Source organism: Pan troglodytes, chromosome 20 (assembly GCF_028858775.2).
Source record: "Pan troglodytes isolate AG18354 chromosome 20, NHGRI_mPanTro3-v2.0_pri, whole genome shotgun sequence".
NCBI lineage: Eukaryota > Metazoa > Chordata > Mammalia > Primates > Hominidae > Pan > Pan troglodytes.
This window is the reverse complement of record NC_072418.2, coordinates 3,327,129-3,354,621: the sequence shown is the minus strand read 5'-3', so window position 1 is coordinate 3,354,621 and position 27,493 is coordinate 3,327,129. Positions and strand designations below refer to the sequence as shown.

Below are 27,493 nucleotides of genomic sequence, written 5' to 3'. Positions count from 1 at the left end.
ACCTCATCCCCACTTTATGGCCAGGCACTTACAGGTACCGCCCTTAGGCACCAGCCCCACATAGGCACGCAGGGACGTGGGGACAGGGACGGTGACCAGGCCCTTATGAGGCCCGCACTCACATCCCCAACTCCTGGGCTGGCCACAGAGGCATTTACAGCTGGGATCCGGTCAGCTGTAGGCACGCTCACACCTGTGTCCTACGAATCGCCACTTGGCCCGTATGTGCACACTCAGCTTGCAAGGGGCCAGCCATATCCAGAAGCATGTGCAGGCAGCTGTGTGGACATGTGTGCAGCCTGGCTCAAGGACACACATGCACACAGTTTCACCACCACGGCTTCTCTCCAGCCTTCTCTTTATTTTCTCCAGGGCACCAGCCCCTCTGCCAGCCTGAGTCCAGGGCTCCCAGGCACTCTACCTTGCCCTTGCCATTCCCAGGGCTTCCCCGCGGCCCTGCAGGGGAGGGAGGCTCAGAACACAGTCTCGGCAGTGCTAGGGTCATCGAGGAACTGGCTGATGCGTTTGGGGTGTTGCAGGCCTGGCGCGGGGTCCACTCCCACTCCTGCCTCCTTCTGCTCTTCGGTGTCCTCGTCCTTACCCTGGTCCTTGGAGAAGTACAAGAATACCTAGCGGTGGGCAGCCCAGAGGGGACAAGAGGGACGGTCAGCCCACGGGCCTGGCCCCCAGCCTGCCTCCCCCAGCCCGACCCCGGCGCCGTGATCACCTCCTCCAGCATCGTCTGGCTCACGGAAAAGTCCTCCACGCCGTGCTCTGCGCCGTGCACCGCCAGCTCTCCAAAGACGCGCGCCAGGGCGCAGCGCCCTCCCGGCGGCAGCTGGAAGCGCAGGCGGCCTCCATGTGCCTCGCGCAGCTCCGCCCCAGGGAACTCGGCCGCCACGAAGGCCGCTGCCGGCTGGGACCTTGCGGCGGGCACCCGCAGGGTCAGTGTGTGACCGGCTGCGAATCTGCAGTGAGTGGGGCCAGGGCTACCGGATCGGGCCTTTCCCAGGTCCCACCTCAGCTCACCCTCCAGCCCCTAATACTCTCTGGCCCCGCCCCATACTTGTACTACCCTAGCGATCAAGTGGTCCTCCCATCTCAGTCGCCCGCGTAGCTGAGACCACAGGCACACACGACCATGTCCAGCTAATTTTTAAATTTTTTATAGAGATGGGGTCTCCCTAGGTTGCCCAGGTTGCTCTCGAAGCTATCAACCCTCTTTCGGACACTCCTCTTTCGCCCTTGCACTCTACCCCCGCCCACACAATAAATACCCCCACCCCACTTTCCTATGGCCCCGCCCACTAACCAGGCCCTCCCCTAACTCCACCCATCAACCCACCCTCACCTCTCCAGGCTGCACCTACTCCAACGCACACCTGATTATGTCTTCTAAATCCACCCAGAGCCCCCGGCTCACGCCTCCCGGTCCTGCGCCCCCAGCACACCCCAGCCTGCCTCGCCCCCTCAGTCACCCCTGCAGGACAATCTAAAGCCTTGGCCATCTCTCCAGTTGGAGCCAAACTTTCCTCACCTGGCTCTACGTCTGGCCTCTCCCCTGAGCCCACCTACGTGCCCACCCTCACCCCACAACTGCCTGGAGGCCCTCCCGGCTCACCTGCCCTTGAGATGTTGCGGGCTGCCCAGGCAGCGGAACCGCCCATTCACCATGATGGCCAGGCGCGAGCAGAGCACTTCACACTCCTCCATGCTGTCAGGACCCGGCACCACGAGCTCTGTGAGGCCGGGGCCACCTGTGCCTGGTGCCACACTTCCTGCTTCCCCGGGCCTGGACCACCTTTCTGGTGTGGACATATCCCCACTCTTCCCCAGACCGTTCTGATCCCAGCGCCGCGTCCCACCTCTGTGTGTCCTTACACCCCGGGGCCTGGCGCCCTCGCCCCACTAGAGCCAGGACCCCCCATCCCCTGTGGCCTTGTGCTTTGGGGCTCTCTCTCCAGGCCTGGATCGCCTTAACCACAGCCCAGGGCATCAGAGCCCGGCCCACCTGTGGGAGGTGAGCATCACTGAACGGCCCTCCCGCACCACGGCCAAAAGGCTGTTCCAGAGGAAGCGCCGCGCGCTGGGGTCCATGCCTGTGGTCGGCTCGTCCTGGGGAGCACGGAAGATCCCATAAGCAAGGCCCCGCCTCCGTCGCAGGCCCCACCCCACCCAGGCACCGCCCCCACGCACCAGAAACACCACGGCTGGGTCCCCAACCAGCGCCACGGCCGTCGCCAGCTTGCGTTTGTTCCCTCCGCTGTAGGTGCCTGCAGGCCGGTCTGCGTACCATGAGAGTCCCAGACGCGCCAGGCCCGAGCCAGCGGTCTGTGGGGTGGGGCCAGAGTGGGCATGGGGACTCATATTGATGAGTATGGGGCAGGGCCACAGTGTGGCGGGGCCAGCATTGAGTGTGGAGCAGGGGCACAATGGGCATGCGGCAGGGCAAATGTGAGAATGGGACAGAGACATAGTGTGGTGGGGGCAGCATGAGTATGGGGCGGGGCCATGGTGTGATGGAGGCAGCATGGGTATGGGGCAGGGCCATGGTGTGGGTGGAGCCAGCATGAGTATGGGGCGGGGCCATGGTGTGGGTGGAGCCAGCATGAGTATGGGGCGGGGCCATGGTGTGGGTGGAGCTGGGATGGGTATGGAGCAGGGCCATGGCATGGGTGGAGCCAGCATGGGTATGGGGCGGGGCCATGGTGTGGGTGGAGCTCGGATGCGTATTCAGCAGGGCCATAGTGTGAGTGGGGCCAGCACGTGTATGGGGTGGGGCCATGGTATGGGTGGAGCTGGGATGGGTATGGAGCAGGGCCATGGCATGGGTGGAGCCAGCATGGGTATGGGGCGGGGCCATGGTGTGGGTGGAGACCGCATGAGTATGGGGCGGGGCAGTGGTATGGGTGGAGCTGGGATGGGTATGGGGCAGGGCCAGAAAGGGCATGGGGTGGGACAGTGTGAGGGTGGGGCGGGCCAGGGCAAAGACAAGACCCCCAAGCAGATGGAAGAGGCAGTGAAAGGGCTGCAAACTGGGAACGGCCAGAGTGAGAAGGTGACCGTGAACCCAGCAAGAAAGGTGCGAAGCCCTAGGGGGTAGGCAGAAGAGGAGCAAGTGGGCAGGGCCACAGCAGGAAGACTCAAGGAGAGTGGGGCAACGTGCAGCGGAAGAAAGGGTGGGTGGACCAATGAGAATGTTGGAACTTGGTGGGGCGGGGCAAAGAGGAGGGCTAGCCACATCCCTATTGGACCAGGATGGGGGACAGAGGTATAGGGGAAGGAAGCACGCTCTGGGGGCAGGGACAGGGATGGAGCCAAGGCGAGAGAGTGCGGGATTGGGCCAGGCTTTAGGGGCACGGCCTGGGTCGGGGGGGCCCTGGGAGGTGAGAGCGGTGGGGACAAAGTGGGCTCACCTGGGCAACTTGGGCCTCCGGGACACCGCGCAGGCGCGCAAGCAGCTCCAGGTGCTCGCGGCCCGTCAGCAGCTCAAAGATGGCATCGGATTGAGGGCAGTATCCCATGCTGAGGTGCGCAGCACTGGGTTCCCGGGCCACGCTGGGGATGGGGGCGCCGGGGACTCAGAGCTGGCTAGTCCCTGACCATACTGGTGGCTAACACAGGGGTCTCAGGGCCCACCCATCCAGGGCCACGCTGATAAGGGACAGGGGTGTCTCAGGGCCTGGTCCGCGTGTGGGAGGTAGGGGTGCAGGGGTCTCAGAGACCATGCAGGTGTGGGGCAGTGAGCCCAGTCCATTCACTGGAGGTGGAGGGGTGGGGAAGCACAAGGACGTCAGGGCCAACCCTGCCCCACCCCGACCCTACCTGGCACCCCTCACCTGTGGCCTGCCAGCACAGCCTCGCCCCTGCTGGCCAATGTGTCCCCCGTCACCATGCGAAACGTGGACGTTTTCCCTGCTCCGTTCACACCCAGCAGCCCAAAACACTACAGGGATGCCCACAGATGGTGCTCAGTGAGGCCCCAGGCCCTGGTTCCAGCATCTCTGATTTCTTTTTTTTTTTTTTTTTGAGACCAAGTTTTGCTCTTGTTTCCCACGCTGGACTGCAGTGGTGAGATCTTGGCTCACTGCAACCTCTGCCTCCCAGGTTCAAGCAATTCTCCTGCCTTAGCCTCCCAAGTAGCTGGGGCTACAGACGCCTGCCACCATGCCCAGCTAAGTTTTGTATTTTTTTTTAAGTAGAGATGGGGTTTCACCATGTTGGCCAGGATGGTCTCGATCTCTTGACCTCGTGATCCGCCTGCCTTGAACTCCTAAAGAGCTGGGATTACAGGCGTGAGCCACTGCGCCCAGCCTCTTTTTTTTTTTTTTTTTTGAGACGGAGCCTTGCTTTGTCACCCCGGCTGAAGGGCAATGGCATGATCTCGGCCCACTGCAACCTCCACCTCCTGGGTTCAAGCAATTCTCCTGTCTCAGGCTCCGGAGTAGCTGGGACTACAGGCGTGTGCCACCAAGCCCGGCTAATTTTTGTATTTTTAGTAGAGACGGGGTTTTGGCATGTTGGCCAGGCTGGTCTCGAACTCCTGATCTCAAGTGATCCTCCCGCCTTGGCCTCCCAAAGTGCTGGGGTTACAGGTGTGAGCCACCACGCCTGGCCTCAGCACCTCTGATTTCTGAGTGTCCACATGGAAGGCCGTGGATGGGGCCCCGGGGGAGCTGGGCAGATATTGGGGTATGTAGCGAGGCATAAAGCTGTCACTTAGCAGGGAATGGCTTTTGGCACACAGTAGGTACCCTATAAAGGTCGTGTGCAGCAGTGCTCAACAAATATCAGGGCATGAGCTCTCCATATGTTTCCTGGCACACTGTGTGTACTTAGGCTGGGTGCACAGTCAGCCCAAGGTAGAGAGGTTGGCCAGCACACAGTAGGTGCTTAGTAAAGACATACTGTGGGCCAGGCCCAGTGGCTCACAACTGTAACCCCAGCACTTTGGGAAGCCGAGGTGGGCAGATCACCTGAGGTCAAGAGTTCAAGATCAGCCTGACCAACATTGTGAAACCCCATCTCTACTAAAAATACAAAAATTAGCCGGTTGTGGTGGCGGGCGCCTGTAATCCCAGCTACTCAGGAGGCTGAGGCAGGACAATCGCCTGAACCTGGGAGGCAGAGGTTGCAGTGAGCCAAGATCGTGCCATTGCACTCCAGCCTGGGTGGCAGAGTGAGACTTTGTCTCAAAAAAAAAAAAAGAAAAAAACAAAGGCTGGGCATGGTGGCTCACACCTGTGATCCCACAACTTCGGGAGGCCAAGGCGGGTGGATCATTTGAGGTCAGGAGTGCAAGACCAGCCTGGCCAACATGGTGAAACCCCGTCTCTACTAAAAATACAAAAATCAGCTGGGCATGGCGGCGTGTGCCTGTGGTCCCAGCTACTCGGGAGGCTGAGGCTGGAGAATTGCTTGAACCTGGGAGGCGGAGGTTACCGTGAGCCAAGATTACACCATTGCACACCAAGCTGGGTGACAGTGAGACTCCATCTCAAAAGAAGAAAAAAAAAAATATATATATATATATATATATACACACACACACACACACATATATATGTATATATATATATATATATATATATATATCCTGCAATGTGTGCTAACAAACAGCACTTGTTTGCAGATGTGTACCAGCCCTAGTAGGTGGCCAATAAGTGGCACACAGCAAATACATTTGCATATAGTAGGTGCTTGAATGTGAACTGGTACAAAGCAGGTGCCTGATAAATGCTTGCTGTGAGCAAGTGCTTGATGTAGATGTGTATACAATAGGGGTCCAATAAATTCTATTGGTATTTGATAAACGTTGATGGACACAAAAGTATTCAGTACACCTCTTTAGTGAGCACAGTGTGTGTTTAACAGAGGTAAGCATGCAGTAGGTGCTTAATGAGGTTTTGTTGGCTCAAGATAAATGCACAGGCCGGACGCAGTGGCTCACGCCTGTAATCCCAGCACTTTGGGAGGCTGAGGCGGGTGAATCACGAGGTCAGGAGATCGAGACCATCCTGGCTAACACGGTGAAACCCCGTCTCTGCTAAAAATACAAAAAAATTAGCCAGGCGTGATGGCAGGCGCCTGCAGTCCCAGCTACTTGGGAGGCTGAGGCAGGAAAATGGCGTGAACCCGGGAGATGGAGCTTGCAGTGAGCCGAGATCTCACCACTGCACTCCAGCCTGGGCGACAGAGTGAGACTCCGTCTCTAAAAAAAGATAAAATAGGGCGGGTGCGGTGGCTCACGCTTGTAATCCCAGCACTCTGGGAGGCTGAGGCGGGTGGATCACGAGGTCAGGAGATGGAGACCATCCTGGCTAACACGGTGAAACCCCGTCTCTGCTAAAAATACAAAAAAATTAGCCGGGCGTGGTGGTGGGCGCCTGCAGTCCCAGCTACTCGGGAGGCTGAGGCAGGAGAATGGCGTGAACCTGGGAGGTGGAGCTTGCAGTGAGCCGAGATCCCACCACTGCACTCCAGCCTGGGAGACAGAGTGAGACTCCATCTCAAATATAATTAATTAATTAATTAATAATAAAATAAAATAAAAATAGGAGCACAAATATTGGCATACAGTAGGTGCCCAATAAAAGGTGGTGGATACACAGTAGGTGTTCAGTAAAGGATGATGGGCAGGGCATGCAGTAGGGCAGCCACTCACTGTCCCTGCACCTGGCCTCCACCCCTGGACTCACCTCACCAGGGGGAATCCCCAGGCACAAGCGGTCAACAGCTGGCATCCTCTGCCCGCGGTATACCTGGGAGAGTGCAGGTCCTTCAGAAAGGTGAGTGGGCCAGTGGGAGCACCCCCCACCCAGCAGTCGACCTGACCACACCTACCTTGGTCAAGTTCCTCAGCACCAACACATCCCCCTGGGTGGCTCCTTTGACCACCCGCTCCCGTTCACGGGCTACATCCTCGTCCTCCTCTCCCAGGAGTGGCAGGGACCTCAGCCTGGGCCTGGGGACAGAATATCTGTGGGCCTAAAGTAGGTCCTTGGCCCCTGCCACCCTCTCCGTAGACCTCACTAACTGTGGCAGGAGTTGGCTTCGGTGCTGCAGCAGTAGTGTGAAGAGAAGGAAGAGGGGCCCCTGTATCACCATGGCCAAGAGGTTCTTGCCGACCACCTCCCAGCGCAGGGGTGACTGGAACTGCCTGTCTCCTGTGGATATAGAAAGGAGGGACTGGGTCCATGAGAGTCTTGGTTTCTGGCCCCTTCTCCATCCCTGTCACTCTGGATTCTTAAGGGAAAGGAACACAAATTGGAGGCCACTCAGCTGGAGTCTAATAGGCATAGAAAACAGAAGAGGCCTCTTGTGATGTAATCTAAGACAGAACTAGCTTTTTATGGCTGCTTTCTTGTACCTCCAACTTGGCCCAACCTTAGGGCCACCTAAGAACCCTGGCTGTCTCCCTGGGGGGCTGTTTTTCTCCACTCTGTATAATTAACTGTAGGTCTCCAAGGGTGCTAGCTATCTGTAGCCATGGCCCCACCTGACAGGAAGTTCTCACCCAAGCGCTCAAAGGCATCAGCCATGGCCTGGTTCCGCACCATGTCAATGAGCCCTCGGCCCAAGCAGAAGTGGGGGAAGATAAGGAAGACCTGTTTCAAGATCCGGCTCACCTCCTGCAGCTTCTGCTCAAGGGTGGGAGATGGATGTTGGTCAGGGACTGAGTCCAACGACCCAACCCAGCCCAAGCCCCAGCCTCGTGGTGCCCCACCTGATCAGAGAAGAGCTCAAGCACAAAAGTGGCCATGCTTCCATTGATGCCAATAAAGAGGTTTATGCAGGTGAGCACCACATAGGCCGTGCTGGGCACGGAGAAGAAGAAGGAGGCTGGGTACATGAGCGGTGTGATCGACCAGCTGAAGGGACAATAGGAGTCACTGGAGTAACCACTCAGACTGAGAAGCCCTGAGAGGAATAAAAATCTCCATTCCCATCTTCTCTGCCTTAGACCTTGACATTTTCACCCAAAGCACATTTCTGTTTTTTTTTTTTTCTTTCTCTCTTTCTCTTTCTCTCTCTTTCTTTCTTTTTTAGAGGTGGGTCTCTCTATGTTTCCCAGGCTGGTCTCAAACTCCTGGCCACAAGCAGTCCTCCTGCCTCGGCCTCCCAAAGTACTGGAATTACAGGCATGGGCTGCCTTAGACCTCTACTAATATGAGTCAGGATAAGATGAGCTTTTAAGGCCACCTTGGCACACCACTGAATTGGATCACACATGGCATCACCTCAGACCTCCATATCCTCTCCTTGGGAGTCACTGCAGAGTTCTATCTCAGCAGCATTAATGCGGAAGGCAGTAAGGGGTCAGTAAGAAAAGGCCCTGAGGGACTGGGGGCCTCACCCATACAGTAGTAGCAACAGCAGGAGAGCAGGCAGGTTGGCAGGGGCCACATATGCCCTCTGCTGGAAGGCCAGAAAGATGAGCACCACGATGCACGCTGGCACCAAGTAGTTACACTGCATTGGAGATGGCAGTTACCTTTAACAGCCTAAAGAGGTGGGCACTGCCACCCTCAGCCCTGTTCCCACCCTGACCTCCTTGCTTTTTGAGGCACAAAGTCTCCCACAATCCTCAAGACTTTACCCAGGCCATCTTGGACAAGACCCTGCCTACAAGGGGCCAGACAGGGCAGTGGCAAGCAGTGGCTGGGCCCCCACCCGTCCAAGCAGCCCCCGCACCATGTCCCAGAGAAAGTTGCCAAGCCAGTAGAGGGTGGGGGACAGGCCCCCCATGAGCTGCAGGTGCTTGGCTCGGGTGACTCGCTCCTCAATGAGGACAAGAGTGAAGCTGGCCGGGACAAAGGACATGGCAAAGACCACACAGATGGAGACGAGGACGTCCACCGAGGAGGCCATCCTGGAGGTGAAGACATGAGAGCTGTTGTAGGGTGAGGGTGCATGGGTTGCTCAGAGCAGAGCTGAATGCGCCATTGATGGGACAAAGGTCTATGGGGCAGTCAGCAGTGGCAGAGATGGCAGGGTCAATTTAGGGATGAGGGTGCCTGGGATTTGGCAGCAGAGGTTGTACAGGTCTCAGGCAGGATAAAGGTTGGTGGGACGAGGATGTGTGGGGGAGGCTGGGGCCTGCTGAGCCTGAGGAGGTCCCATTTCGCTGGCTTAGGGAGCAGAGGAACAGTTTCTATCCCCCATTTATAAAGCAAGAGTGTGTCAGGGTTCAAATCCAGCTCCCACCACCCCAAACAACAGAGAAATGGAGGCAGGGTAGGATGTGCAGGGTAGGACATGCAGGGTGGAGGGACTCACAGTGCAGCCTCAGACAGCTGCTCCTTGGTGAGGTTCAAGGGGTGGTTGAGTGTGGTGATGCTGTGGGCATGGCGGGCCGGGCCTGGGGGCAGGTGAGCACGGAGGATTGCGTTGCTGGCTCGGTTGACAAAGGCCACCATGGAGTGCCAGCCTTTGTTGTTGAACCAGATCTGGGTGGGGGTCAAGGTCATAGGGTCAGAGCAATGGGGTTGGACCTTGCTGTGACAAGACGCCCACCTGCCCCCCCAGTTCCCACCTTGAGACTGTCCTGAGCATCCAGGCTGTGAGCCCAGGCTGTGAGGTTTTTCAGGACACGGTCGAGGGCCCCGCCAGGCAGGGGACTCAGCAGCGCCCACAACTCCTCCACTGAGCGGCCCAACTCTTGGCCCGAGGGCAGGCCTGGGTCTCGGCCCCCCAGTGAGAAGCCTCCATACCTGTGGGGCCGTGCAGGCAGGGAAGGGGAGCTGAGGGCCGGGGGGCCGGGAGAGCTCCCAGGGGGGCAGGCAGAGGGCATGGGAGTGGAACTGGGGCAGGGGACCCCAAGCTAGACCCCTCCTCACCTGACCTCATTCACCCACTTCTTAGTCTTCAGGCTGTGGGAGAAATGGACAGAGACACAGGCAGACAGGGATGTGGGACAGAGAGAGAGATGGTGAGAGGAGAGCGCAGAGTCAAGGGTGGACAAAAACAGGAAAGAAAGCCGGGCGCGGTGGCTCCTGCCTGTAATCCCAACACTTTGGGAGGCCAAGGCGGGTGGATCACCTGAGGTCAGGAGTTCGAAACCAGCCTGGCAACACGGTGAAACCCCATCTCTACTGAAAATACAAAAATTAGCCGGGAGTGGTGGTGGGCACCTGTAATCCCAGCTACTCGGGAGGCTGAGGCAGGAGAATTGCTTGAAACTGGGAGATGGAGGTTGCAGTGAGCTGAGATCACACCTCTGCACTCCAGCCTGGGCAACAGAGGGAGACTCCATCTCAAAAAAAAAAAATAAAAGAGGAAAGGAAGGTACGCGAGACTCCCAGCCCGGAGCCCCAAGCTGGGCATCCAACCCCTCCACTTCCTCCTCCAGGACCACACCAGCCCCAGCAACCCAAGGACCCATGCTATAGCCAGGGAAACTGAGTCCCAGGGCATGGCTCACCCCTGGCGCACCAGGCGCGGGTAGGTCTTGACCAGGAAGTCAGACAGGTTCCGGCCTGTCAGGTTCTGAACCACTTCCCCAGAGCCGGTCACTGCCTGGGGCGGAGGGGGACCACCAGCTGCAGCCGGGCAGTCGGGCAGCAGGCGCCGGGCACCGGGCCGGCTACACTGGCAGGCTGGGGACGGAGACTCTGGGGTCCAGTTGCCACTGGCCAAGACCTTGGCCACTTCAGCAGGAACTTCTGGCGCCGAGAACCTGCAGACAATGGGCTGTGCACACTCAAGGGCACTGCAGGGTCAAGGTGAAGGTCTGTGGGCACCCAGCTTCTGGGGGCTCCTGGAGCCACAGAGGCTCCCAGCTCCCAGGTGGGCACAGGGGATGCTCCAGGTGCACCCGAGGCTCCCTGGCCAGGGACCAGATGGGAAAACTGAGGCCAGAGAGGGGAAAGGTCCAGGACAACAAGATGCCCTCACCTGTGGGAGCTGTGCTGCACAGGGGGCTCCTCCAGTCCTGCCTCCTCCAGCAGCGCCTCGAGCAGCCGGGCACGTCCAGGGTCCCCTGGGGCGTCCTCACTGTGTGTGAGGGGAGATGTAGGGTCAGGGCTGTACCCCCAGGTCCCTAGTCTTCCTGCCACCAGCCCCTTCCTTCTGCACCCACCTGAAGAAGGACACCTGAGCACCGTACATGGTGGGACTGAGCCGCAGAGCCGGGTAGTGCCCGAAAGGAGGCACGATGAGGCTGAACACGAGGGCCAGGCCCACAAAGAGGGCAGGCAGCACGATCTGGGGGACCAGCCCATCAGCTGCTGCTTCCATCCACCCTCCAGGCTTGCTTGCACCTGTCCCTGCTCCTGCTCTACAACCACCCATGGCTCCCCAGTGCCCTCAATAAATGTGCTTTGGGTTGGGAATACACACGGGGGTAAGGGTTTGGATTAGGCCACTGAGTGGACGGCCAGGGTAGGGAACTCAGGGACTCCCATGCGACTCCCTGGTGCTAGCCCTCCTCACCTGGGCGAACAGGCCGCGGCGGCTGCGGCGGGCAAGCAGAAAGCGCTTGAGAAGCAGGGCCTGGAGCTGCTGGAGGGTCAGTGCCCAGCCCTGTACCCGGCCCACGGCGTCTGGCCCAGAGCCCTGGTCAGTCTCTGGGGCTGACCCAGCTGTGAGGGATGAGAGGGTCAGTGCTCACGCTGCTGTTGGGGGGTGGCTGGGAGGACCCCAGGGCCACTGGGAAGGACTTACCTGGTTCCCCGTTCTCCAGCGCTGTCTCCTCTGGCGGCATCTTGAGCCGCAGGGTTACGTCTAGGCCAGCAATGCCTGTGCATAGGTGCTGCCTGCAGCTGCCATCTACAGGGCCATCAGGGGTCAGGGTCAAAGTTGAGGGTCACGGGTTGGGGGATCAGGAATCAGGTATAGGGGTAAAGGCTATGCCTTGGCCCAGACTAAGCCAGGGATGGGGACCTGGCCTCTGGTCCCACTCTGGACTGGGGTCAGGGGTCAGGGAGCTGCGGCCGCACCCTCCATATCTGTGTCCGCAGCACACTCCTCCACCACCTTCAGGAAGATCTGGGGAGACAAGCAGGGGCTCAGAGACTGGACACCGACAGGGAGAACTGGGGGCTTGTGAGCCCCCCACCCCTCCTACACCATGGGTCCCCCAGGCCTTCCCAAGGGACATCTGAGCCACCAGAGCTCCTCATGTGCCATGCCTCCTCCCTGAATGTCCTTGCTGCTCGTAAACACACTATTCATCCTTCAAAACACCACCTCCTCCAGGCAGCCCTCCTCCTGGCCCCACCTCACCACCACCCAGGCCTCACACCTCCTCGAGGCTGGTGTCGGAGATCCCGTAGCCAGTGAGCCTCAGCTCCGCCAGCCGCGTGTCTAGCTCTTGGAAGAGTGTGGCGAAGCTGCCGTCATGGGCACCCGTGTAGGGCAGCACCAGCACCAGCTCGTGTGGCAGCTCCTCCACCAGCCGTGCCCCGGGCACCCAGTGCTGTACCAGGGCCAGCAGCTGAGGAGTGCCTGTGTGGACAAAGGGGTGCTTCAGGGAGCCCCAGCTCACACCCCACCCCAGTCTCCCTGGGGAAGAGGCATTGGTGACCTGTGAGGGGACTGTCCCGGCAGACAGAGATCAGGGTTAAGAACGTAGGCCAGGTGCGGCCGGGCGCAGTGGCTCACGCCTGTAACCCCAGCACTTTGGAGGTTGAGGCAGGCAGATCACCTGAGGTCAGGAGTTTGAGACCAGCCTGACCAACATGGTGAAACCCCATTTCTACCAAAAATGCAAAAATTAGCCAGGCATGGTGGAACCCACCTGTAATCCCAGTTACTCGAGTGGCTGAGGGAGGAGAAATGCTTGAACCCAGGAGGCAGAGGCTGCAGTGAGCCGAGATCACACCACTGCACTCCAGCCTGGGCGACAGAGCAAGACTCAGAAACAAACAAAAAGAGATCTTGAGGGCAGTGCTGGACCTAGTGTTGGAGGTCAGGGGTAGGTTTGTCTCTGGGCTCAGCCCTGGTTGGGTTAAAGGTGGGGTCAGTGTTCAAGTTCGTCTCATGGTTCCGGCTCAGCCCAGGGATGGGGGCATCATCTCAGGTTCTCAAGTGCTCTCCTGCTCCTCCCCTTCTCCTCCCCCTCCTCTCCCTCCTACTCCTCCCCCTTCTCCTCCCCCTCCCCCTTACTGCTCCCCTCTTATTCCTCCCCTTCTTCTCCCCCTCCTCCTTCTCCTCCCCTCCTCCTTCTCCTCCTCTCCCTCCTACTCCTCCCCTTCCTCTCCCTCCCCTCCTCCTCCTCTCCCTCCTACTCCTCCCCTTCTCCTCCCCCTCCTCTCCCTCCTACTCCTCCCCTTCTCCTCCCCCTCCTCTCCCTCCCTCTCCTCCTCCCCCTCCTACTCCTCCCCTTCTGCTCCCCTCCTACTCCTCCCTCCTCCTCTACCTCCCCCTCCTCCCTCCTCCTCTACCTCCCCCTCCTCCTCTCCCTCCCCCCTCCTCTCCCTCCCCCTCCTCCTCCCCCTCCTACTCCTCCCCTTCTGCTCGCCTCCTACTCCTCCCCTTCTCCTCCCCCTCCTCCTCTCCCTCCCCCTCCTCCTCCCCCTCCTACTCCTCCCCTTCTGCTCCCCTCCTACTCCTCGCCTTCCCCTCCCCCTCCTCTCCCTCCTACTCCTCCCCCTTCTCCTCCCCCTCCTCTCCCTCCTCCTCTCCCTCCTACTCCTCCCCCTTCTCCTCCCCCTACCCCTTACTCCTCCCCTCTTATTCCTCCCCTTCTTCTCCCCCTCCTCCTTCTCCTCCCCTCCTCTTTCTCCTCCCCCTCCTCCTTCTCCTCCTCTCCCTCCCACTCCTCCCCTTCCTCTCCCTCCCCCTCCTCCTCCTCTCCCTCCTACTCCTCCCCTTCTCCTCCCCCTCCTCTCCCTCCCCCTCCTCCTCACCCTCCTACTCCTCCCCTTCTGCTCCCCTCCTACTCCTCCCCTTCTGCTCCCCTCCTACTCCTCCCCTTCTCCTCCCTCCTCCTCTCCCTCCCCCTCCTCCTCTCCCTCCCCCTCCTCCTCCCCCTCCTACTCCTCCCCTTCTGCTCCCCTCCTACTCCTCCCCTTCTCCTCCCTCCTCCTCTCCCTCCCCCTCCTCCTCTCCCTCCCCCTCCTCCTCCCCCTCCTACTCCTCCCCTTCTGCTCCCCTCCTACTCCTCCCCTTCTCCTCCCCTCCTCCTCTCCCTCCCCCTCCTCCTCCCCCTCCTACTCCTCCCTTCTCCTCCCCCTCCTCCTCTCCCTCCCCCTCCTCCTCTCCCTCCTACTCCTCCCCTTCTCCTCCCCCTCCCCCTCTTACTCCTCCCCCTCCTCCTCCCCCTCCTCCTCTGCCGCTTCCTCCCCCTCCCCCTCCTCTTCCCCCTCCCCCTCCTCCTCCTCAAGTTAAGGCACAGCCACCCCACTGCCCACCCGCCTTGGGTCTCCCACCCCGGCCCTCACCGACTCTGCTGCCCTGGCTGCCATTCTTCTTTTCCTGCCCAGTGTCCACACTGCCCTCCATGTCAGTGTCAGCCTGCGGGCAGAGAGGCACCAAGTGGCTTGGCCTTCAGGGCTGAACAGAGTCCCGGGGGTCAGGGGTCAGGAGAAGGCCGGTCCCCACCTTCTCATTGGTGGTCAGGGGCAGGCGGGCCTTCACCAGCGTCAGGTAGTAGCCAGAGCCCAGGTGACGGCGCAGGAAGAGTGGGGAGCCACAGCAGCACAAGCGGCCGCCTGCCACCACGGCCACACGGTCTCCCAGCAGCTCTGCCTCATCCAGGTGGTGGGTGGAGAGGATCAGCGTGCGACCTAGGCACGGGGGACCAACCCACAACTACCATCAGGCCACCAGGTCTTTGCCCGAGCTGGGGCCTCTGCCAGGAGTTGTCTGCCCCATGAAGCAAACTCCTATTCATCCCTCAAAACCTCATCCCCAGAACCTCCTTGTCGGAAACCTTTTCTGGCCCTTCAGGCAGAATCCACGGGTACCTCTGGCTACCCCCAATGCTTACTGTCTCGGTATTTGAGCAGCAGCCCCTAAATGCCATAGCAACAAGTGGGGTCCACATGTAGCAAACTCCTACTCATTCCTCAAAGCCCCATCCCCAGCACTTCCTTGTCAGAAGCCTTTTCTGGCCCCTCGAGCAGAATCCCCAGCTCTTACCTTCTCGGTATTTGAGCAGCAGCTCCCAAATACCGCGGCGGGAAGCAGGATCCACGCCAGCCGTAGGCTCGTCCAGGATAACAACTTGGGAGCCGCCCACAAAGGCAATGGCCACGGACAGCTTCCGTTGCATCCCACCTGGTAGAAATGGGGAAGGGACCTCAGTGTGTCGCACCCAGCCTTGGGCAAGGTTGCCTACCCACGTGGACCTCAGTACCCGGCTTCCCCCTGCCTTCAGGATGAATCCCCAGGCCCCTCCCTGTGAGGTGACCTCCCTTGGGGATGGGCTCACCAGAGAGGTGGCGAGTCTGCACACTCTGCTTGGAGACCAGCCCCACATCCTGCAGCAGACGGTCCTGCTCGGGGCCCACCACAGCGGCACTCAGACCCTTCAGCCGCCCGTAGAACCAGACGTGCTCGTCCACGGTCAGCCTGCGGTGGCCAGTGCACAGATCAGAGTGACCCACATGGCAGGCAGAGTCCCAGAGGGCGTCCAGTCCCTTCCCACCGCTGCACTCTGGGCCTGCCGAGACGCACATGTCAAACAGCACGTTGTACTGAGGACAGACGCCCAGGTGGGGCCGGATGGCGGCCATGCTGGAGCGGACGTCGTGGCCCAGGATGAAGGCAGAGCCACCACTGGGTGGGAAGAGGCCACTCAAGATGGACCTGTGGATAGAGGGGTCTTAGAGCAGCCCCCTTCACAGAGTGCACCGGCAGTTACAGAGCATCTATTTTTAATTTCTATTTTTTAAAAATTTTAATTATTTATTATTATTATTTTTTTTTTTGAGACGGAATTTCACTCTGTTGCCCAGGCTGGAGTGCAGCGGCGCGATCTCGGCTCACTGCAAGCTCCACCTCCAGGGTTCAAGCCATTCTCCTGCCTCAGCCTCCCGAGTAGCTGGGACTACAGGAGCCCGCCACCATCACACCCGGCTAATTTTTGTATTTTTAGTAGAGATGGTTTTGCCATATTGGCCAGGCTGTGTCTCAAACTCTGACCTCAGGCAATCCTCCCACCTCGGCTTGCCAAAGTGCTGGGATTACAGGCGTGAGCCACCACTCCCAGCCTATTTATTTTGAGACAGGGTCTCACTCCGTTGCCCAAGCTGGAGTGCAGTGGCGCCATTACTGCTCACAGGGAGGGACTGGTCAGGGGGCTCACAGGGAGCTCACAGGGAGGAAGTGGTGGGGGGCTCACAGGGAGGGAGTGGTTTGGGTGGCTCACAGGGAGGGAGTGGTTTGAGGGGCTCACAGGGAGGGAGTGGTCCGGGGAGGCTCACAGGGAGGGAGTGGTTGGGGGGTTCACGGGGAGGGAGTGGTCGGGGGGTTCATGGGGAGGGAGCGGTGGGGGGCCTCACGGGGAGGGAGCGGTGGGGGGCTCACAGGGAGGGAGTGGGGGGGTTCACGGGGAGTGGTGGGGGCAGCTCACAGGGAGGGAGTGGTCCGGGGGGCTCACAGGGAGGGAGCAGTGGGGGGACTCACAGGGAGGGAGTGGTGGGGGGAACTCACGGGGAGGGAGTGGTTGGGGGGACTCATGGGGAAGGAGCGGTGGGGGGCCTCACGGGGAGGGAGCGGTGGGGGGCCTCACGGGGAGGGAGCGGTGGGGGGCTCACGGGGAGGGAGTGGTTGGGGGCTCACGGGGAGGGAGTGGTTGGGGGCTCACGGGGAGGGAGTGGGGGGGTTCACGGGGAGTGGTGGGGGGCCTCACGGGGAGGGAGCGGTGGGGGGTTCACGGGGAGGGAGTGGTTGGGGGGACTCACAGGGAGGGAGTGGTTGGGGGGTTCACGGGGAGGGAGCGGTGGGGGGTTCACGGGGAGGGAGCGGTGGGGGGTTCACGGGGAGGGAGTGGTCGGGGGGCTCACAGGGAGGGAGTGGTGGGGGGGCTCACGGGGAGGGAGTGGGGGGGTTCACGGGGAGTGGTGGGGGCGGCTCACAGGGAGGGAGTGGTCCGGGGGGGCTCACAGGGAGGAAGCAGTGGGGGGACTCACAGGGAGGGAGTGGTGGGGGGGCTCACAGGGAGGGAGTGGGGGGGTTCACGGGGAGTGGTGGGGGCAGCTCACAGGGAGGGAGTGGTCCGGGGGGGCTCACAGGGAGGGAGTGGTCCGGGGGGGCTCACAGGGAGGGAGCGGTGGGGGGCTCACGGGGAGGGAGTGGGGGGGTTCATGGGGAGTGGTGGGGGCAGCTCACAGGGAGGGAGTGGTGGAGGGACTCACAGGGAGGGAATGGTGGGGAGCTCACGGGGAGGGAGTGGGGGAGCCTCACGGGGCGGGAATGGTGGGGGGCCTCACGGGGAGGGAGTGGTGGGGGGTTCACAGGGAGGGAGTGGTGGGGGCAGCTCACGGGGAGGGAGTGGGGGGGCTCATGGGGAGGGAGTGGTTGGGGGCTCACAGGGAGGGAGTGGTGGGGGGGCTCACGGGGAGGGAGTGGGGGGGTTCACGGGGAGTGGTGGGGGCAGCTCACAGGGAGGGAGTGGTCCGGGGGGGCTCACAGGGAGGGAGTGGTCCGGGGGGGCTCACAGGGAGGGAGCGGTGGGGGGCTCACGGGGAGGGAGTGGGGGGGTTCATGGGGAGTGGTGGGGGCAGCTCACAGGGAGGGAGTGGTGGAGGGACTCACAGGGAGGGAATGGTGGGGAGCTCACGGGGAGGGAGTGGGGGAGCCTCACGGGGCGGGAATGGTGGGGGGCCTCACGGGGAGGGAGTGGTGGGGGGTTCACAGGGAGGGAGTGGTGGGGGCAGCTCACGGGGAGGGAGTGGGCGGGCCTCACGGGGAGGGAGTGGTTGGGGGGCTCACGGGGAGGGAGTGGTGGGGGTGCTCACAGGGAGGAAGTGGTGGGGGCAGCTCACGGGGAGGGAGTGGGGGGGCTCATGGGGAGGGAGTGGTTGGGGGCTCACAGGGAGGGAGTGGTCGGGGGGCTCACAGGGTGGTGGTCTTGCCGGCCCCGTTGTGGCCCAGGAAGGCGGTGATGTGGCCCTGGTAGAAGTCCAGGCTGAGCCCCCGCAGGGCTGGCTGCGGGCTGCCAGGAAAGCGCTTCTCCAGGCCGCGAACGGAGACACCAGGACTCAGGCCGGGCGGTGCCTCTTCTACCAGCACTGCAGAGACGGGGCGGACTCAGCCATGGAGGTCATGGGGGTCCTGGGGCCTGCAAGTCCCTCAGAGCTGGGCTGTGGAATCCGGGACCTACTGGGCCGGGGCCTATAAAAGCTGGGGGAGCTTGGGGACCGCAGTGTCTTCAGGGCAGGTGTGAGGGTTGGGGTGTCCAGGTCATTGTCATTGGCATCTGTGGAATCTCGTTTTGGGGGGAAACTGGGCATATGTGGACAACCAGCTATTAAGCCTCGTAGGGCCTCACCCTTTGGGTCCAGCGGGGTGGGGCAAGGGGCTGGACTCTTGGGGGGCCGAGGTCCACACCAGTAGCTCCTCCGAAAAGGAAAATTCCATGGTTCAGGGATCCCGTACTGGCCTGCGGGGAGGGGCGTGGGTTATTGCTTAGCCCACCCCCCAGGAGTGTACCAGGCTTTTTTTTTGGTTGTTTTTTTTGTTTGTTTGTTTGTTTTGAGACGGAGTCTCGCTCTGTTGCCCAGGCTGGAGTGCAGTGGCACGATTTTGACTCGCTGCAAGCTCCGCCTCCCCGGTTCACGTCATTCTCCTGCCTCAGCCTCCTGAGTAGCTGGGACTACAGGCGCCCGCCACCACGCCCGGCTAATTTTTTGTATTTTTAGGAGAGACGGGGTTTCACCGTGTTAGCCAGGATGGTCTCCATCTCCTGACCTCGTGATCTGCCCACCTCCGCCTCCCAAAGTGCTGAGAAAGCAGGCGTGAGCCACCGTGCCCGGCCTTGTTTTTTTTTTTTTTTTTTTTTTTTTTTTGAGACTGAGTTTCACTCTTGTTGCCCAGGCTGGAGTGCAGTGGCGCGATCTAGACTCACCGCAACCTCCGCCTCCGGGATTCAAGCATTTCTCCTGCCTCTGCCTTCCAAGTAGCTAGGAAACAGGCACCCGCCACCACACCCAGCTAATTTTGTATTTTTAGTAGAGACGGGGTTTCTCCCTGTTGGTCAGGCTGGTCTTGAAATCCCGACCTCAGATGACCCGCCCGCCTCGTCCTCCCAAAGTGCTGGGATTACAGGCGTGAGCCACCACGCCCAGCCAGCTTTCTTTCTTTCTTTCTTTTTTTTAAAGAGATGGAGGTCTCACTCTGTTGCCCAGGCTGGTGCGATCACGGCTCACAGCAGCCTCAACCTCCTGGGCTCAAGTGATCCTCCCAACCCATCCTCCCGAGTAGCTGGGACTACAGGAGCGTGCCACCACGCCCAGCGTGCCACCACGCCCAGCTAACTTTTTGTACTGATGAGGTCTCACTACATTGCCCAGCCTGGTCTCAAACTCCTGGGCTCAAGCGATTCTCCTGCCTTGGCCTCCCAAAGTGCTGGGATTACAAGCGTGAGCCACAGCGCCCGGCGACTGTGCCAGCTTCTGGCCATACACCTGGAATCAGGGCGTCCAGGTATGAGGCGGCCAAGAAACCCCGCCCACCTGCCTCAGGCCCCGCCCCTCCAATGCAGCCACCTGCATGCGTGTGCCAGGAAGCCCCGCCTTCTCTCCAAGGGAATAAGCTGCCCCCCACCCCCAAACGGCCTGGAGGCCACACCCCTAGCTCAGCCTCCCGCAAAGCAGGTGCGACCCGGCCCGGAGCCCCGCCCCCTACGGCCCACCTGGGCACACAGCTTCCAGGTACCAGGTGGCGAGGCCGTAGAGCGCCGCGTCCAACAGCAGAAGGCCAGAGACCTGGGCCAGGCTGAAGACGTCTGCCGTAGGCCGGGTCCCCACGTTGTGCCACTGCGCGCCCTCGCCCTGCTCCTCCAGCAGAGCCAGGCTCTCGCAGCCGAAGCCGAAGGCCACGGGCGACAACAGGCTCTGCGGAAAAGCGGGCGGTCAGTGAGCGGCCGAAGCGGGGGGCGTCCCCCATCCACGCCCGACCCGGCTCTCACCGCGGCCACGCGGCCACCCGCGGGCAGCCGGTCCCGCCAAGCCACACACAGCACGTAGGGCAGGTAGAGGGAGAAGTAGGCCAGGCCGCCACAGGCCGCAGCCAGGTTGGCGCGGGAGAAGAAGGCGCTGAGCAGGAAGCTCTGGGTCACCGTGGCCACCGCGAAGGCTGCCAAGAACAGGAAGACCACGCCCGGGTGGCTGTAGGGGAGGATGTCCCCCAGCTGTGGGAGGCAACGGGTGCTTAGGGTGCAGCTCCTGGATTGGCCTGGGGGTGCGCACCCACGTGGGGCCGCCCCCGCCTGTCACCCTCCAGCGCACCCATTCTGCAGCCGGGCAGGCCGAGGCGCGCCCACCTTGAGCACCAGAACCAGCAGCGCGGCGCTGAGCAGGAAGGGCCCGAGGCAGCTGAGGAACCAGCCTAGCCAGAGCACCGCGCGGCTGAGCCCCATGGCGCGCATGGTGTCCCGCAGCCGCGTCTCCTTCTCCCGCACCACGGCCTTCACTGTCAGTGTCACGGAGTAGATCCAGGCCAGCGTCAGGAAGAGCGGCAGCGACCGGCTCAGCACACGCAGGAACCTGGGGTGGGGACGGCTGGGGTGGAGGCTGGAGACCCTCCGCAGACCCCCCCTCCGCCCACCATCTGGCACGACTGGTTCGTGTCCCGGGATCTCAAGGCGGGAAGATTTGCCTCCCTGTTCCTTGGACCCTGATCCAGCCAGCCTTTGGCTCTCAGGCATCAGTGCAGGCCACGCTGTCCCTGCGCCGGGGGCCCCCAGACCCTCAGAGTCCCCCCCCCCCCACCAGACCCTCAGAGTCCCCTGCTCCTCCCGCTGCAGCAGGTCACGTGGAGTGGTGTAAAGGTGCAAAGTTCGCAGCCTGGACCGCAGGAAGGTTCCCAACAGAGCCTGGGCCCACCCCCACACCCGGGACCTTCCCGCCGCGGGGAAGAGCGGGGAGGGGTGCCAGAGCTCACACGTCGTCCACATAGCATGGATAGGGCATCTGCTGCAGGTAGAGGCCGGCCCGGGGGTTGGCGCCGCTGAGCACGCGGACGGCTGCACGCTCCACCAGGTCCTGCAGGTACACGAAGCCGCCCCACACGTAGCGCAGGTCGGTCAGGGGGTCCGCGGCTGGGCCAGGGTCCCAAAACCTGCGAGAGGGGCATGGTGGCCGGTTGTAGGGAAGGGCTAGACACTCCCGGGGCCCCACCCTGAATAACTTTTTTCTTAGGCAGGGTCTTGCTCTGTCGCCCAGGCTGGAGTGAAGAGCTGCAATCATAGCTCGCTGCAGCCTTGACCTCCCGGGATCAAACGATCCCCCCAGCTCGGCCTCCCAAGTCGCCTGGCTAATTTTATTTATTTATTCATTTGTTTGAGACGGAGTCTCGCTCTATCGCCCAGGCTGGAGGGCAGTGGCGCCATCTCGGCTCACTGCAACCTCCGCCTCCCGGGTTCAAGCGATTCTCCTGCCTCAGCCTCCTGGGTAGCTGGGACTACAGGCGCGTGCTACCATGCCCGGCTAATTTTTTGTACTTTTTTTTTTTAGTAGAGGCAGGGTTTCACCGAGTTAGTCTGGGTGGTCTTGATCTCCTGACCTCGTGATCCGCCCGCCTCGGCCTCCCAAAGTGCTGGGATTACAGGCGTGAGCCACCGTGCCCGGCCTCACCTGGCTAATTTTTAAAGATATTTTCGTGAGGTTGGTGGGGGAGGGGGGCGGGGGGGAGGCGGTCTCACTATGTTGCCCAGGCTAGTCTCGAATACCTGTCCTCAAGAGATTCTCCCACTTTGGCCTCCCAAAGTTCTGAGATAACAGGCAGGATCTCCTGCGCTCAGCACCCGGTACAATTTTAGCTCCACGCTTATTCCGGGGACCTAATAATACACCTGGCTCCGCCCACCATTGCCCGCAACCTATACCTGCTCTCATCTTATCTCAGGCCCATGGCCACGCCCCTCATGCACCTAGGCCCCGCCCATCACGGGCCCCTATTGGTCTAAAGAGCCCCGGGCTCTGGCTACCATACCACTGTTGATACAGCCCAGATCCCGTCTATCATGGTCTCCAATAGGCTGAATGCTGCCTGGCCCCACCCACCACGCTCTTGGCCCCGCCCAGTCCCTCCTCCCCCCGCCCCCTCCCTCGCCTGACCTATCCCTGATCTTATTGGTCCTCGTGACCACGTCAATGTCCATGCGGATTTTGATGCGCACGTGGCCGGGGCCCAGGTCTGGGGTTGGGTGCTCTGTGGGGTCTGAAGAGTCCTCAGGTCCCAAGAAGACGACGCCGGCCCAGAATCGATGTTCCGCGAGCAGTTGCAGGGCCCGCGACACCAGGGCTGCCTCTGAGGGTGCCGCCTCCAGCTTGTCCAAGGACAGGCACTGTGGGATGCGGGGGTGAGTCCTAGGCGCTGGGGTCCGCCTGCTTCCTAGACCACTCCGCTCCTCCCCCTGGACCTCGGGGCTGGGCCATGTTTTCCCCTCGTAGGCCCACGGCCGGCTCCCTCCTGAGATCTCTACAAATCCCAGGCTCTTACTAGGGCCGGGCCCGCCTCCCCCTGGGAACACCAGGGTGGGAACACTAGGATGGGACCTGCCCTCCCCACTGAAACAGACCCCGCAGGTGGACGGGCCCTCACCTCCGTCACTCGGCCCAGCGTGCCCACCAGGCGCCCCACATCAGCGTGTGCGTCCTGCCAGCTGTAGCCACCGCTCCCAGGGTCCAGAAAGGATCGCAGGGCCTCCATGTGGTCCCGGCCTCCAGGTCTGGGCTGCCTTCTTCCTTCATCCTGCATCTGCAGGAGCCGCTGGGGGGCGCAGGTGAAAGTGAGAGTCTGGGTCGGGCACAGTGGCTCATGCCTGTAATCCCAGCACTTTGGGAGGCGAGGCGGGTGGATCACCTGAGGTCAGGAGTTCGAGACCAGCCTGGCCAACATGGTGAAAGCCCATCTCTACTAAAAATACAAAAATTAGCCGGGAGTGGTGGCGCATGTCTGTAATCCCAGTTACTGGCGAGGCTGAAGCAGGAGAATTGCTTGAATCCAGGAGGCGGAGGTTGCAGTGAGCCAAGATCTTGCCACTGCAGTCCAGCCTGGGCAACAGAGTGAGACTCCATCTCTTAAAAAAAAAAAAAAAAAAAAAAAAGCAGGGCAGTTCACGCCTGTAATCCCAGCACTTTGGGAGGCTGAGGTGGGTGGATCACGAGGTCAGGAGATCGAGACCATCCTGGCTAACATGGTTAAACCCCGTCTCTACTAAAAATAAAAAAAAAAAATCATCCGGGCGTGGTGGTGGGCGCCTGTAGTCCCAGCTACTCAGAGGGTGAGACAGGAGAATCGCTTGAACCCGGGAGGTGGAGGTTGCAGTGAGTCAAGATCACGCCACTGCACTCCAGCTTGGGCGACAGAGCAAGACTCCATCTCAAAAAAAAAAAAAAAAAAAAGTGGGGGTCTGCACGGAGCCCACCTTCCCATCCACTGGGCCTGTCTACCCTCCTCACCGGGGAGCCACATCCCACCTCCCCAGCACCCCCGCACACCTGCAGCATGGCCACATTGGAACTGTCGTTCATGAAGGTGAAGATCCGGGGTCCCAGCATCTCCCACACCTCCCGGACATCCCTCAGCAGGGCGAGCTCCTCGAAGGTCCGGTTCACCTGTGGACAGCACCCCCTCCACTGATGACCCTCTCCTCCTCTGAGGACCCCTGCCCACCCCCTGCCCCCTCTGCCTTGCTCCTGCATGTGCCTCTGATCCTCCGCACATGCTGATCCCCCTCCATCGGCTAACTCCTACTTCTTCAAACAGTTTCCGTGACCCTCCGGCCTGGCCCTGGCCCACCCGGACTGAGGGTACTGGATGGGCTCTGGCCACCACCCTCCCACCCCAGCATCCAGGCTGCCCCCACCTGGGCCATGAGCTTCCGGGTAAAAGGTGTATCTGGTGCAAAGAGTAGCTTCCCGAGGATCAGAGGCTTCAGGCGTCTCCAGAGCAGGCGGGACAGCGGGTGGCTGTCCAGGGCTCCAATCAGCTCCGAGCAGGCGGGGCCTGGGATGGGGGTGCCATGAGGCCCTGCCCCCCTGCCCGGAGTTCCACTTCCCAAGAGGGGAAACCGAGGTCAGTCACTCACTCAGGCTGCTGTCTGGCAGGGCCGATTCTGGCTCCTGCCCCACCAGCTCCATCAGGTCACTAGCCTCGTACCAGTTGAGGGAGGGGTCCACTGTGCTGCTTGGTCCCCTGGCACTGCAGAGGGCCTCTGACAGCAACTCCAGGGGGCCGCTGGTCCCTCGGGGTCTCTGCAGCAGTGCCCGAAGCTCCACCAGGCTGTGCAGCGCCAGGAGCTAGAGAGAGGTTACCAGACGGAGCTGGCAATGATCCCACCTCCAAGCCCTAACGAGGGCAGGGCACTGGGCCAGGGGCAGCCTCTCCCTCTCGCTGTCTAATTCTCCTGAAAACCCACCCAAGGGAAGTGCCCGGGCTGCCCCAGACCCTCCCGGCGCAGGCTGCCTGCCAACATTGCCTCCATGGGGGTTGAGGATGAGTGGGACCTCGTACCTCCTGGGCCAGGTCCTCAGCTGCCTCCAACAAGCTGTGCAAGGGCTCCTGGGCTTGGCCCAGTGCCAACCCCAGGGATTCCTGGGGAGAAAGACCACAAGGGTGACAATGACTTTGAGCACTCACTAGGGGTCCAGCGCTCTGGCCAGTTCCCAGGCAGACCATACTATCATAGCCCCCACTTTACAAATAGGGAAACTGAGGCTCTGAGAGGCAAAGGGACTCATTCGAGATCTCACAGACGAGTCTTCGTCACTGGGTCAGACACACTCTGGGGGCCCAGAAAGGACAAGCAGCATCACCGCAGGGACCAGGGACAGCCTGGATGCCTGGAACGGGAGGTCCTTGGCCCGGGGTGGGGCAGTGCCAGGACATCCCCAGTGCAGTGTCCCAGGAAGTCAGCGCGGTCCCGCCCCGACACCCTACCGTGCGCAGCAGTGACGTCAGCAGCTCCGCGACATCCAGCATAGGTGGTTCCAGTGGAGACTGCTTGGTTGGTTGAGGCTGGGCTGGGGGAGGAGCGCACGGGAGCATGGGGCTGGGGGGACGTTGGCCTGAGGCACCCACCCCCACCCTGTGCCCATTTCACGGCCCGGCAAGTTGAGGCTCAGAGCTCAGCCCTGCCAGAGGCCCCCCCGGCCTCCTCACCCGTGCTGCGTGCAGCCCTCAGCATGGCGATCAGCTTCCCTAGGCCAGCCAGCGTCCTGTGGGCACTGGCCCCTCCCAGCACAGTGCGGGCATCGGCTAGCAGCCGGGAGACCCTGGGGACAGAGAGAGGGCAGGAGGCGGGGTTCCGGCCGGCACTGCAGCCCCGAGTTTGCAGGCCAGCCGCACCCACTGCCTCTGGCTCACAGGGAGTCGTTGAAGTTGCTCAGGTGCCCGGGCTCCTCGCCTGGTGTCAGCTGCGGAAAGCAGGTGTTGTTCACATTACAGATGAGACCCTGGAGCCAGGGCACGGTGCCCGCCGATGGCAGTGGCTTGTTTGGGAAGTGGCCTGCGGGGAGACGCCTGGTGCTGAGGCCCTGTGGACTCTGCCTGACTCCACCCCCATCGGGTCGCCCGGCACCGCTTGCATGCCTCCAGCGATGGAGAGCTCACTCCCATGCCATGTATTGGCAGCCTGGTGAAGGCTCCCTGACATGCACGGGGGATTCCTGTGCACGGGTGAGCCATCTGCCTTCCCCTACACACACAAAGTGCCTGGTCCCTGGGGGGGCTCACATTCATGGTGCTCCAGGGGCGGGTGGGAGTGGCGAACAGCCACCAGGATGAAGAAGAGGAAGAGAGGCCACAGCAATTCGACCAGGAGCTGGACCTGGGGGAGAATAGGTGGGAGATGGTGGGGGACAGTGGGGGCTGCCTGCCCACCCGGCCCTGGTCTCACACTGGGGCGTTACCGGCTGTCTCCGGCGATACATGAAATTCTTCCAGAGCAGCAGCATCAGCTGTGTCCAGAAGGCCATGGTGAGACTGGGCAGGGGACGGGACAGAGAGGTCAGGACAACGGTCGGGCTGAAGACGTGCGGTGAGGCTGCGGGCAACTCCCTGCCCCTTTCTGAACCTCATTCCTCTATCCCACAGCGCAGGGTTCCTGGAAGCTCTGATTAGAGCGAGGCAAACAGTAGTCACTTGATAAGGAGGCTCCGCTACCCCAGGGGTGGAGTAAACCAATGGGAGCGCAACCCGCAGCCGTCCTCGCATCTGATTGGCTGCCAGGACTGTCGCTCTGAGCAGGGCTGACAGCTGGGGACTTAAAGACCATCCTCTAATCCTCCAGGGACCGAGTTTGGGCTTAACGCTTTCGTCACCAGGCTCCACCCCAAGCCTCACCTGGAAGCCTCTTCCAGGTCCTGACCCCCAGCCTCCTGCCTGGCCCAGCCCAGGCAAGGATTCCTTTCCCCTCACTGTTCTCCGAAGATAATAGCAACGAATATTGGCAGTGCTGGCCATTTCACACGCCCAGGGGAAGTGCTGGACTATCACCCCACTCTACAGAAGTGGAAACCGAGGCCCAAGAAAGCAAACCCAGGCACCCAGAGAGACAGGCAGTCGCCCAGCTGGAGGCACGACCCCAGCTCTGCCCACACCTTATGTAGCATTGATCGCTCAGAGGGACCGCGGGAGCCAGAGAAAGAGTCAGGCGAAGGGGCTGGGATAGAGACTCCTGGAGTCAGCGATTCCTGATCTCTTTTCCTTGGGCCGGTCCACCTCTGACACAGATGGAGAATCTGACGCTGACAGAGGGGCAGGAAGTTGCTAAAGGTGACCAGGCCGGAACTGGGACCTCAGACCCAGACCCTTACGCCAGGGTTCTTTCCTTTACATCAAGCGGGACTTAGGATCTGGGGGAGTGGGCTCAGTTTCTCCATTTGTAAAACGGGGCAAGGGGGAGTGCAGGAGTTCTAACGGGCAGGGGGCTGCAGGTGTGTGATCGGCAAAGGCCCTCTTAAGGGTCCCAGATGTCCGATGCCCCCCTTGAGAATCAGTGATCAATTCAGCCGTCGTCAACATTCACCGGAAGGAAACGAAGGGTCAGAGGCTGGACCCCCTAATTCCCAGGGAACTTGCATCCCTCCCGGCCCCAACCCCGCATTCTCGAGTCTCGGGCCTTCTTCCCTCTCCGAGTCCTTCTCACCTTCCAGGGGCGCCGCAGCTCTTGCCGCCTTCCCTCCGCCCAGCAGCAGGCAGGGAGCGCGCAGCCCCTTAAGCCAAGTGCGCCGAGCTTGCCCGCGCAGGTAGCAGCGCCGGGGCACGCCCCTGCCTCTGCACGCTGCTATTGGGCGGTCTGCCCGTCACTCACGGGCCTGCTCCGTCGGAGCTGCGCGGGCCAAGGGAGGAGGCGGGATCACAGAAGGGCCTCGCCTAG

At 61.3% G+C, this 27,493-nt stretch overlaps 1 protein-coding gene across 5 annotated transcripts; it reads right to left on the bottom strand.

Moving 5' to 3' along the window:
- Nucleotides 1-326: 326 nt before the first annotated feature.
- Nucleotides 327-27,356, bottom strand: ABCA7 (ATP binding cassette subfamily A member 7). Of its 5 annotated transcripts, XM_063800935.1 has the most exons (48): nucleotides 27,263-27,356; nucleotides 26,189-26,227; nucleotides 26,025-26,097; nucleotides 25,849-25,942; nucleotides 25,480-25,621; nucleotides 25,276-25,388; nucleotides 25,054-25,136; nucleotides 24,628-24,708; nucleotides 24,203-24,413; nucleotides 23,981-24,120; nucleotides 23,613-23,729; nucleotides 22,714-22,881; nucleotides 22,227-22,456; nucleotides 21,052-21,228; nucleotides 20,432-20,654; nucleotides 20,078-20,299; nucleotides 19,802-20,003; nucleotides 18,440-18,550; nucleotides 18,008-18,179; nucleotides 15,622-15,753; nucleotides 15,377-15,516; nucleotides 15,085-15,222; nucleotides 14,545-14,729; nucleotides 14,385-14,457; nucleotides 12,245-12,447; nucleotides 11,940-11,988; nucleotides 11,665-11,769; nucleotides 11,434-11,582; nucleotides 11,081-11,205; nucleotides 10,897-10,995; nucleotides 10,424-10,678; nucleotides 9,840-9,872; nucleotides 9,536-9,713; nucleotides 9,280-9,449; nucleotides 8,695-8,872; nucleotides 8,357-8,472; nucleotides 7,727-7,871; nucleotides 7,517-7,640; nucleotides 7,037-7,166; nucleotides 6,844-6,964; nucleotides 6,699-6,761; nucleotides 3,840-3,946; nucleotides 3,417-3,558; nucleotides 2,197-2,331; nucleotides 2,012-2,115; nucleotides 1,622-1,714; nucleotides 728-968; nucleotides 327-629 (listed from the first exon to the last, which is right to left on the bottom strand). In XM_063800935.1, the coding sequence occupies exons 2-48, from the start codon at nucleotides 26,191-26,193 to the stop codon at nucleotides 474-476; spliced, it is 6,453 nt and encodes a 2,150-aa protein (XP_063657005.1). In that variant the 5' UTR covers nucleotides 26,194-26,227; nucleotides 27,263-27,356; the 3' UTR covers nucleotides 327-473. The 5 variants fall into 5 exon arrangements, with proteins under 5 accessions (XP_063657005.1, XP_063657006.1, XP_024207623.2 ...); XM_063800936.1 differs by lacking the exon at nucleotides 26,189-26,227 and having other exon boundaries at nucleotides 27,263-27,352; XM_024351855.3 differs by lacking the exon at nucleotides 26,189-26,227 and having other exon boundaries at nucleotides 6,844-6,979; nucleotides 27,263-27,338.
- Nucleotides 27,357-27,493: the final 137 nt, after the last annotated feature.

Coding starts and splice junctions, on each gene's coding strand:
- ABCA7 (XM_024351855.3), bottom strand. CDS start 26,090: ATGGCCTTCTGGACACAGCTGATGCTGCTGCTCTGGAAGAATTTCATG. Junction 20,300..20,431: donor TGCTGGTTCTGGTGCTCAAG/GTGGGCGCGCCT, acceptor TGCCTCCCACAG/CTGGGGGACATCCTCCCCTA. Junction 11,989..12,244: donor CCGACACCAGCCTCGAGGAG/GTGTGAGGCCTG, acceptor TTGTCTCCCCAG/ATCTTCCTGAAGGTGGTGGA.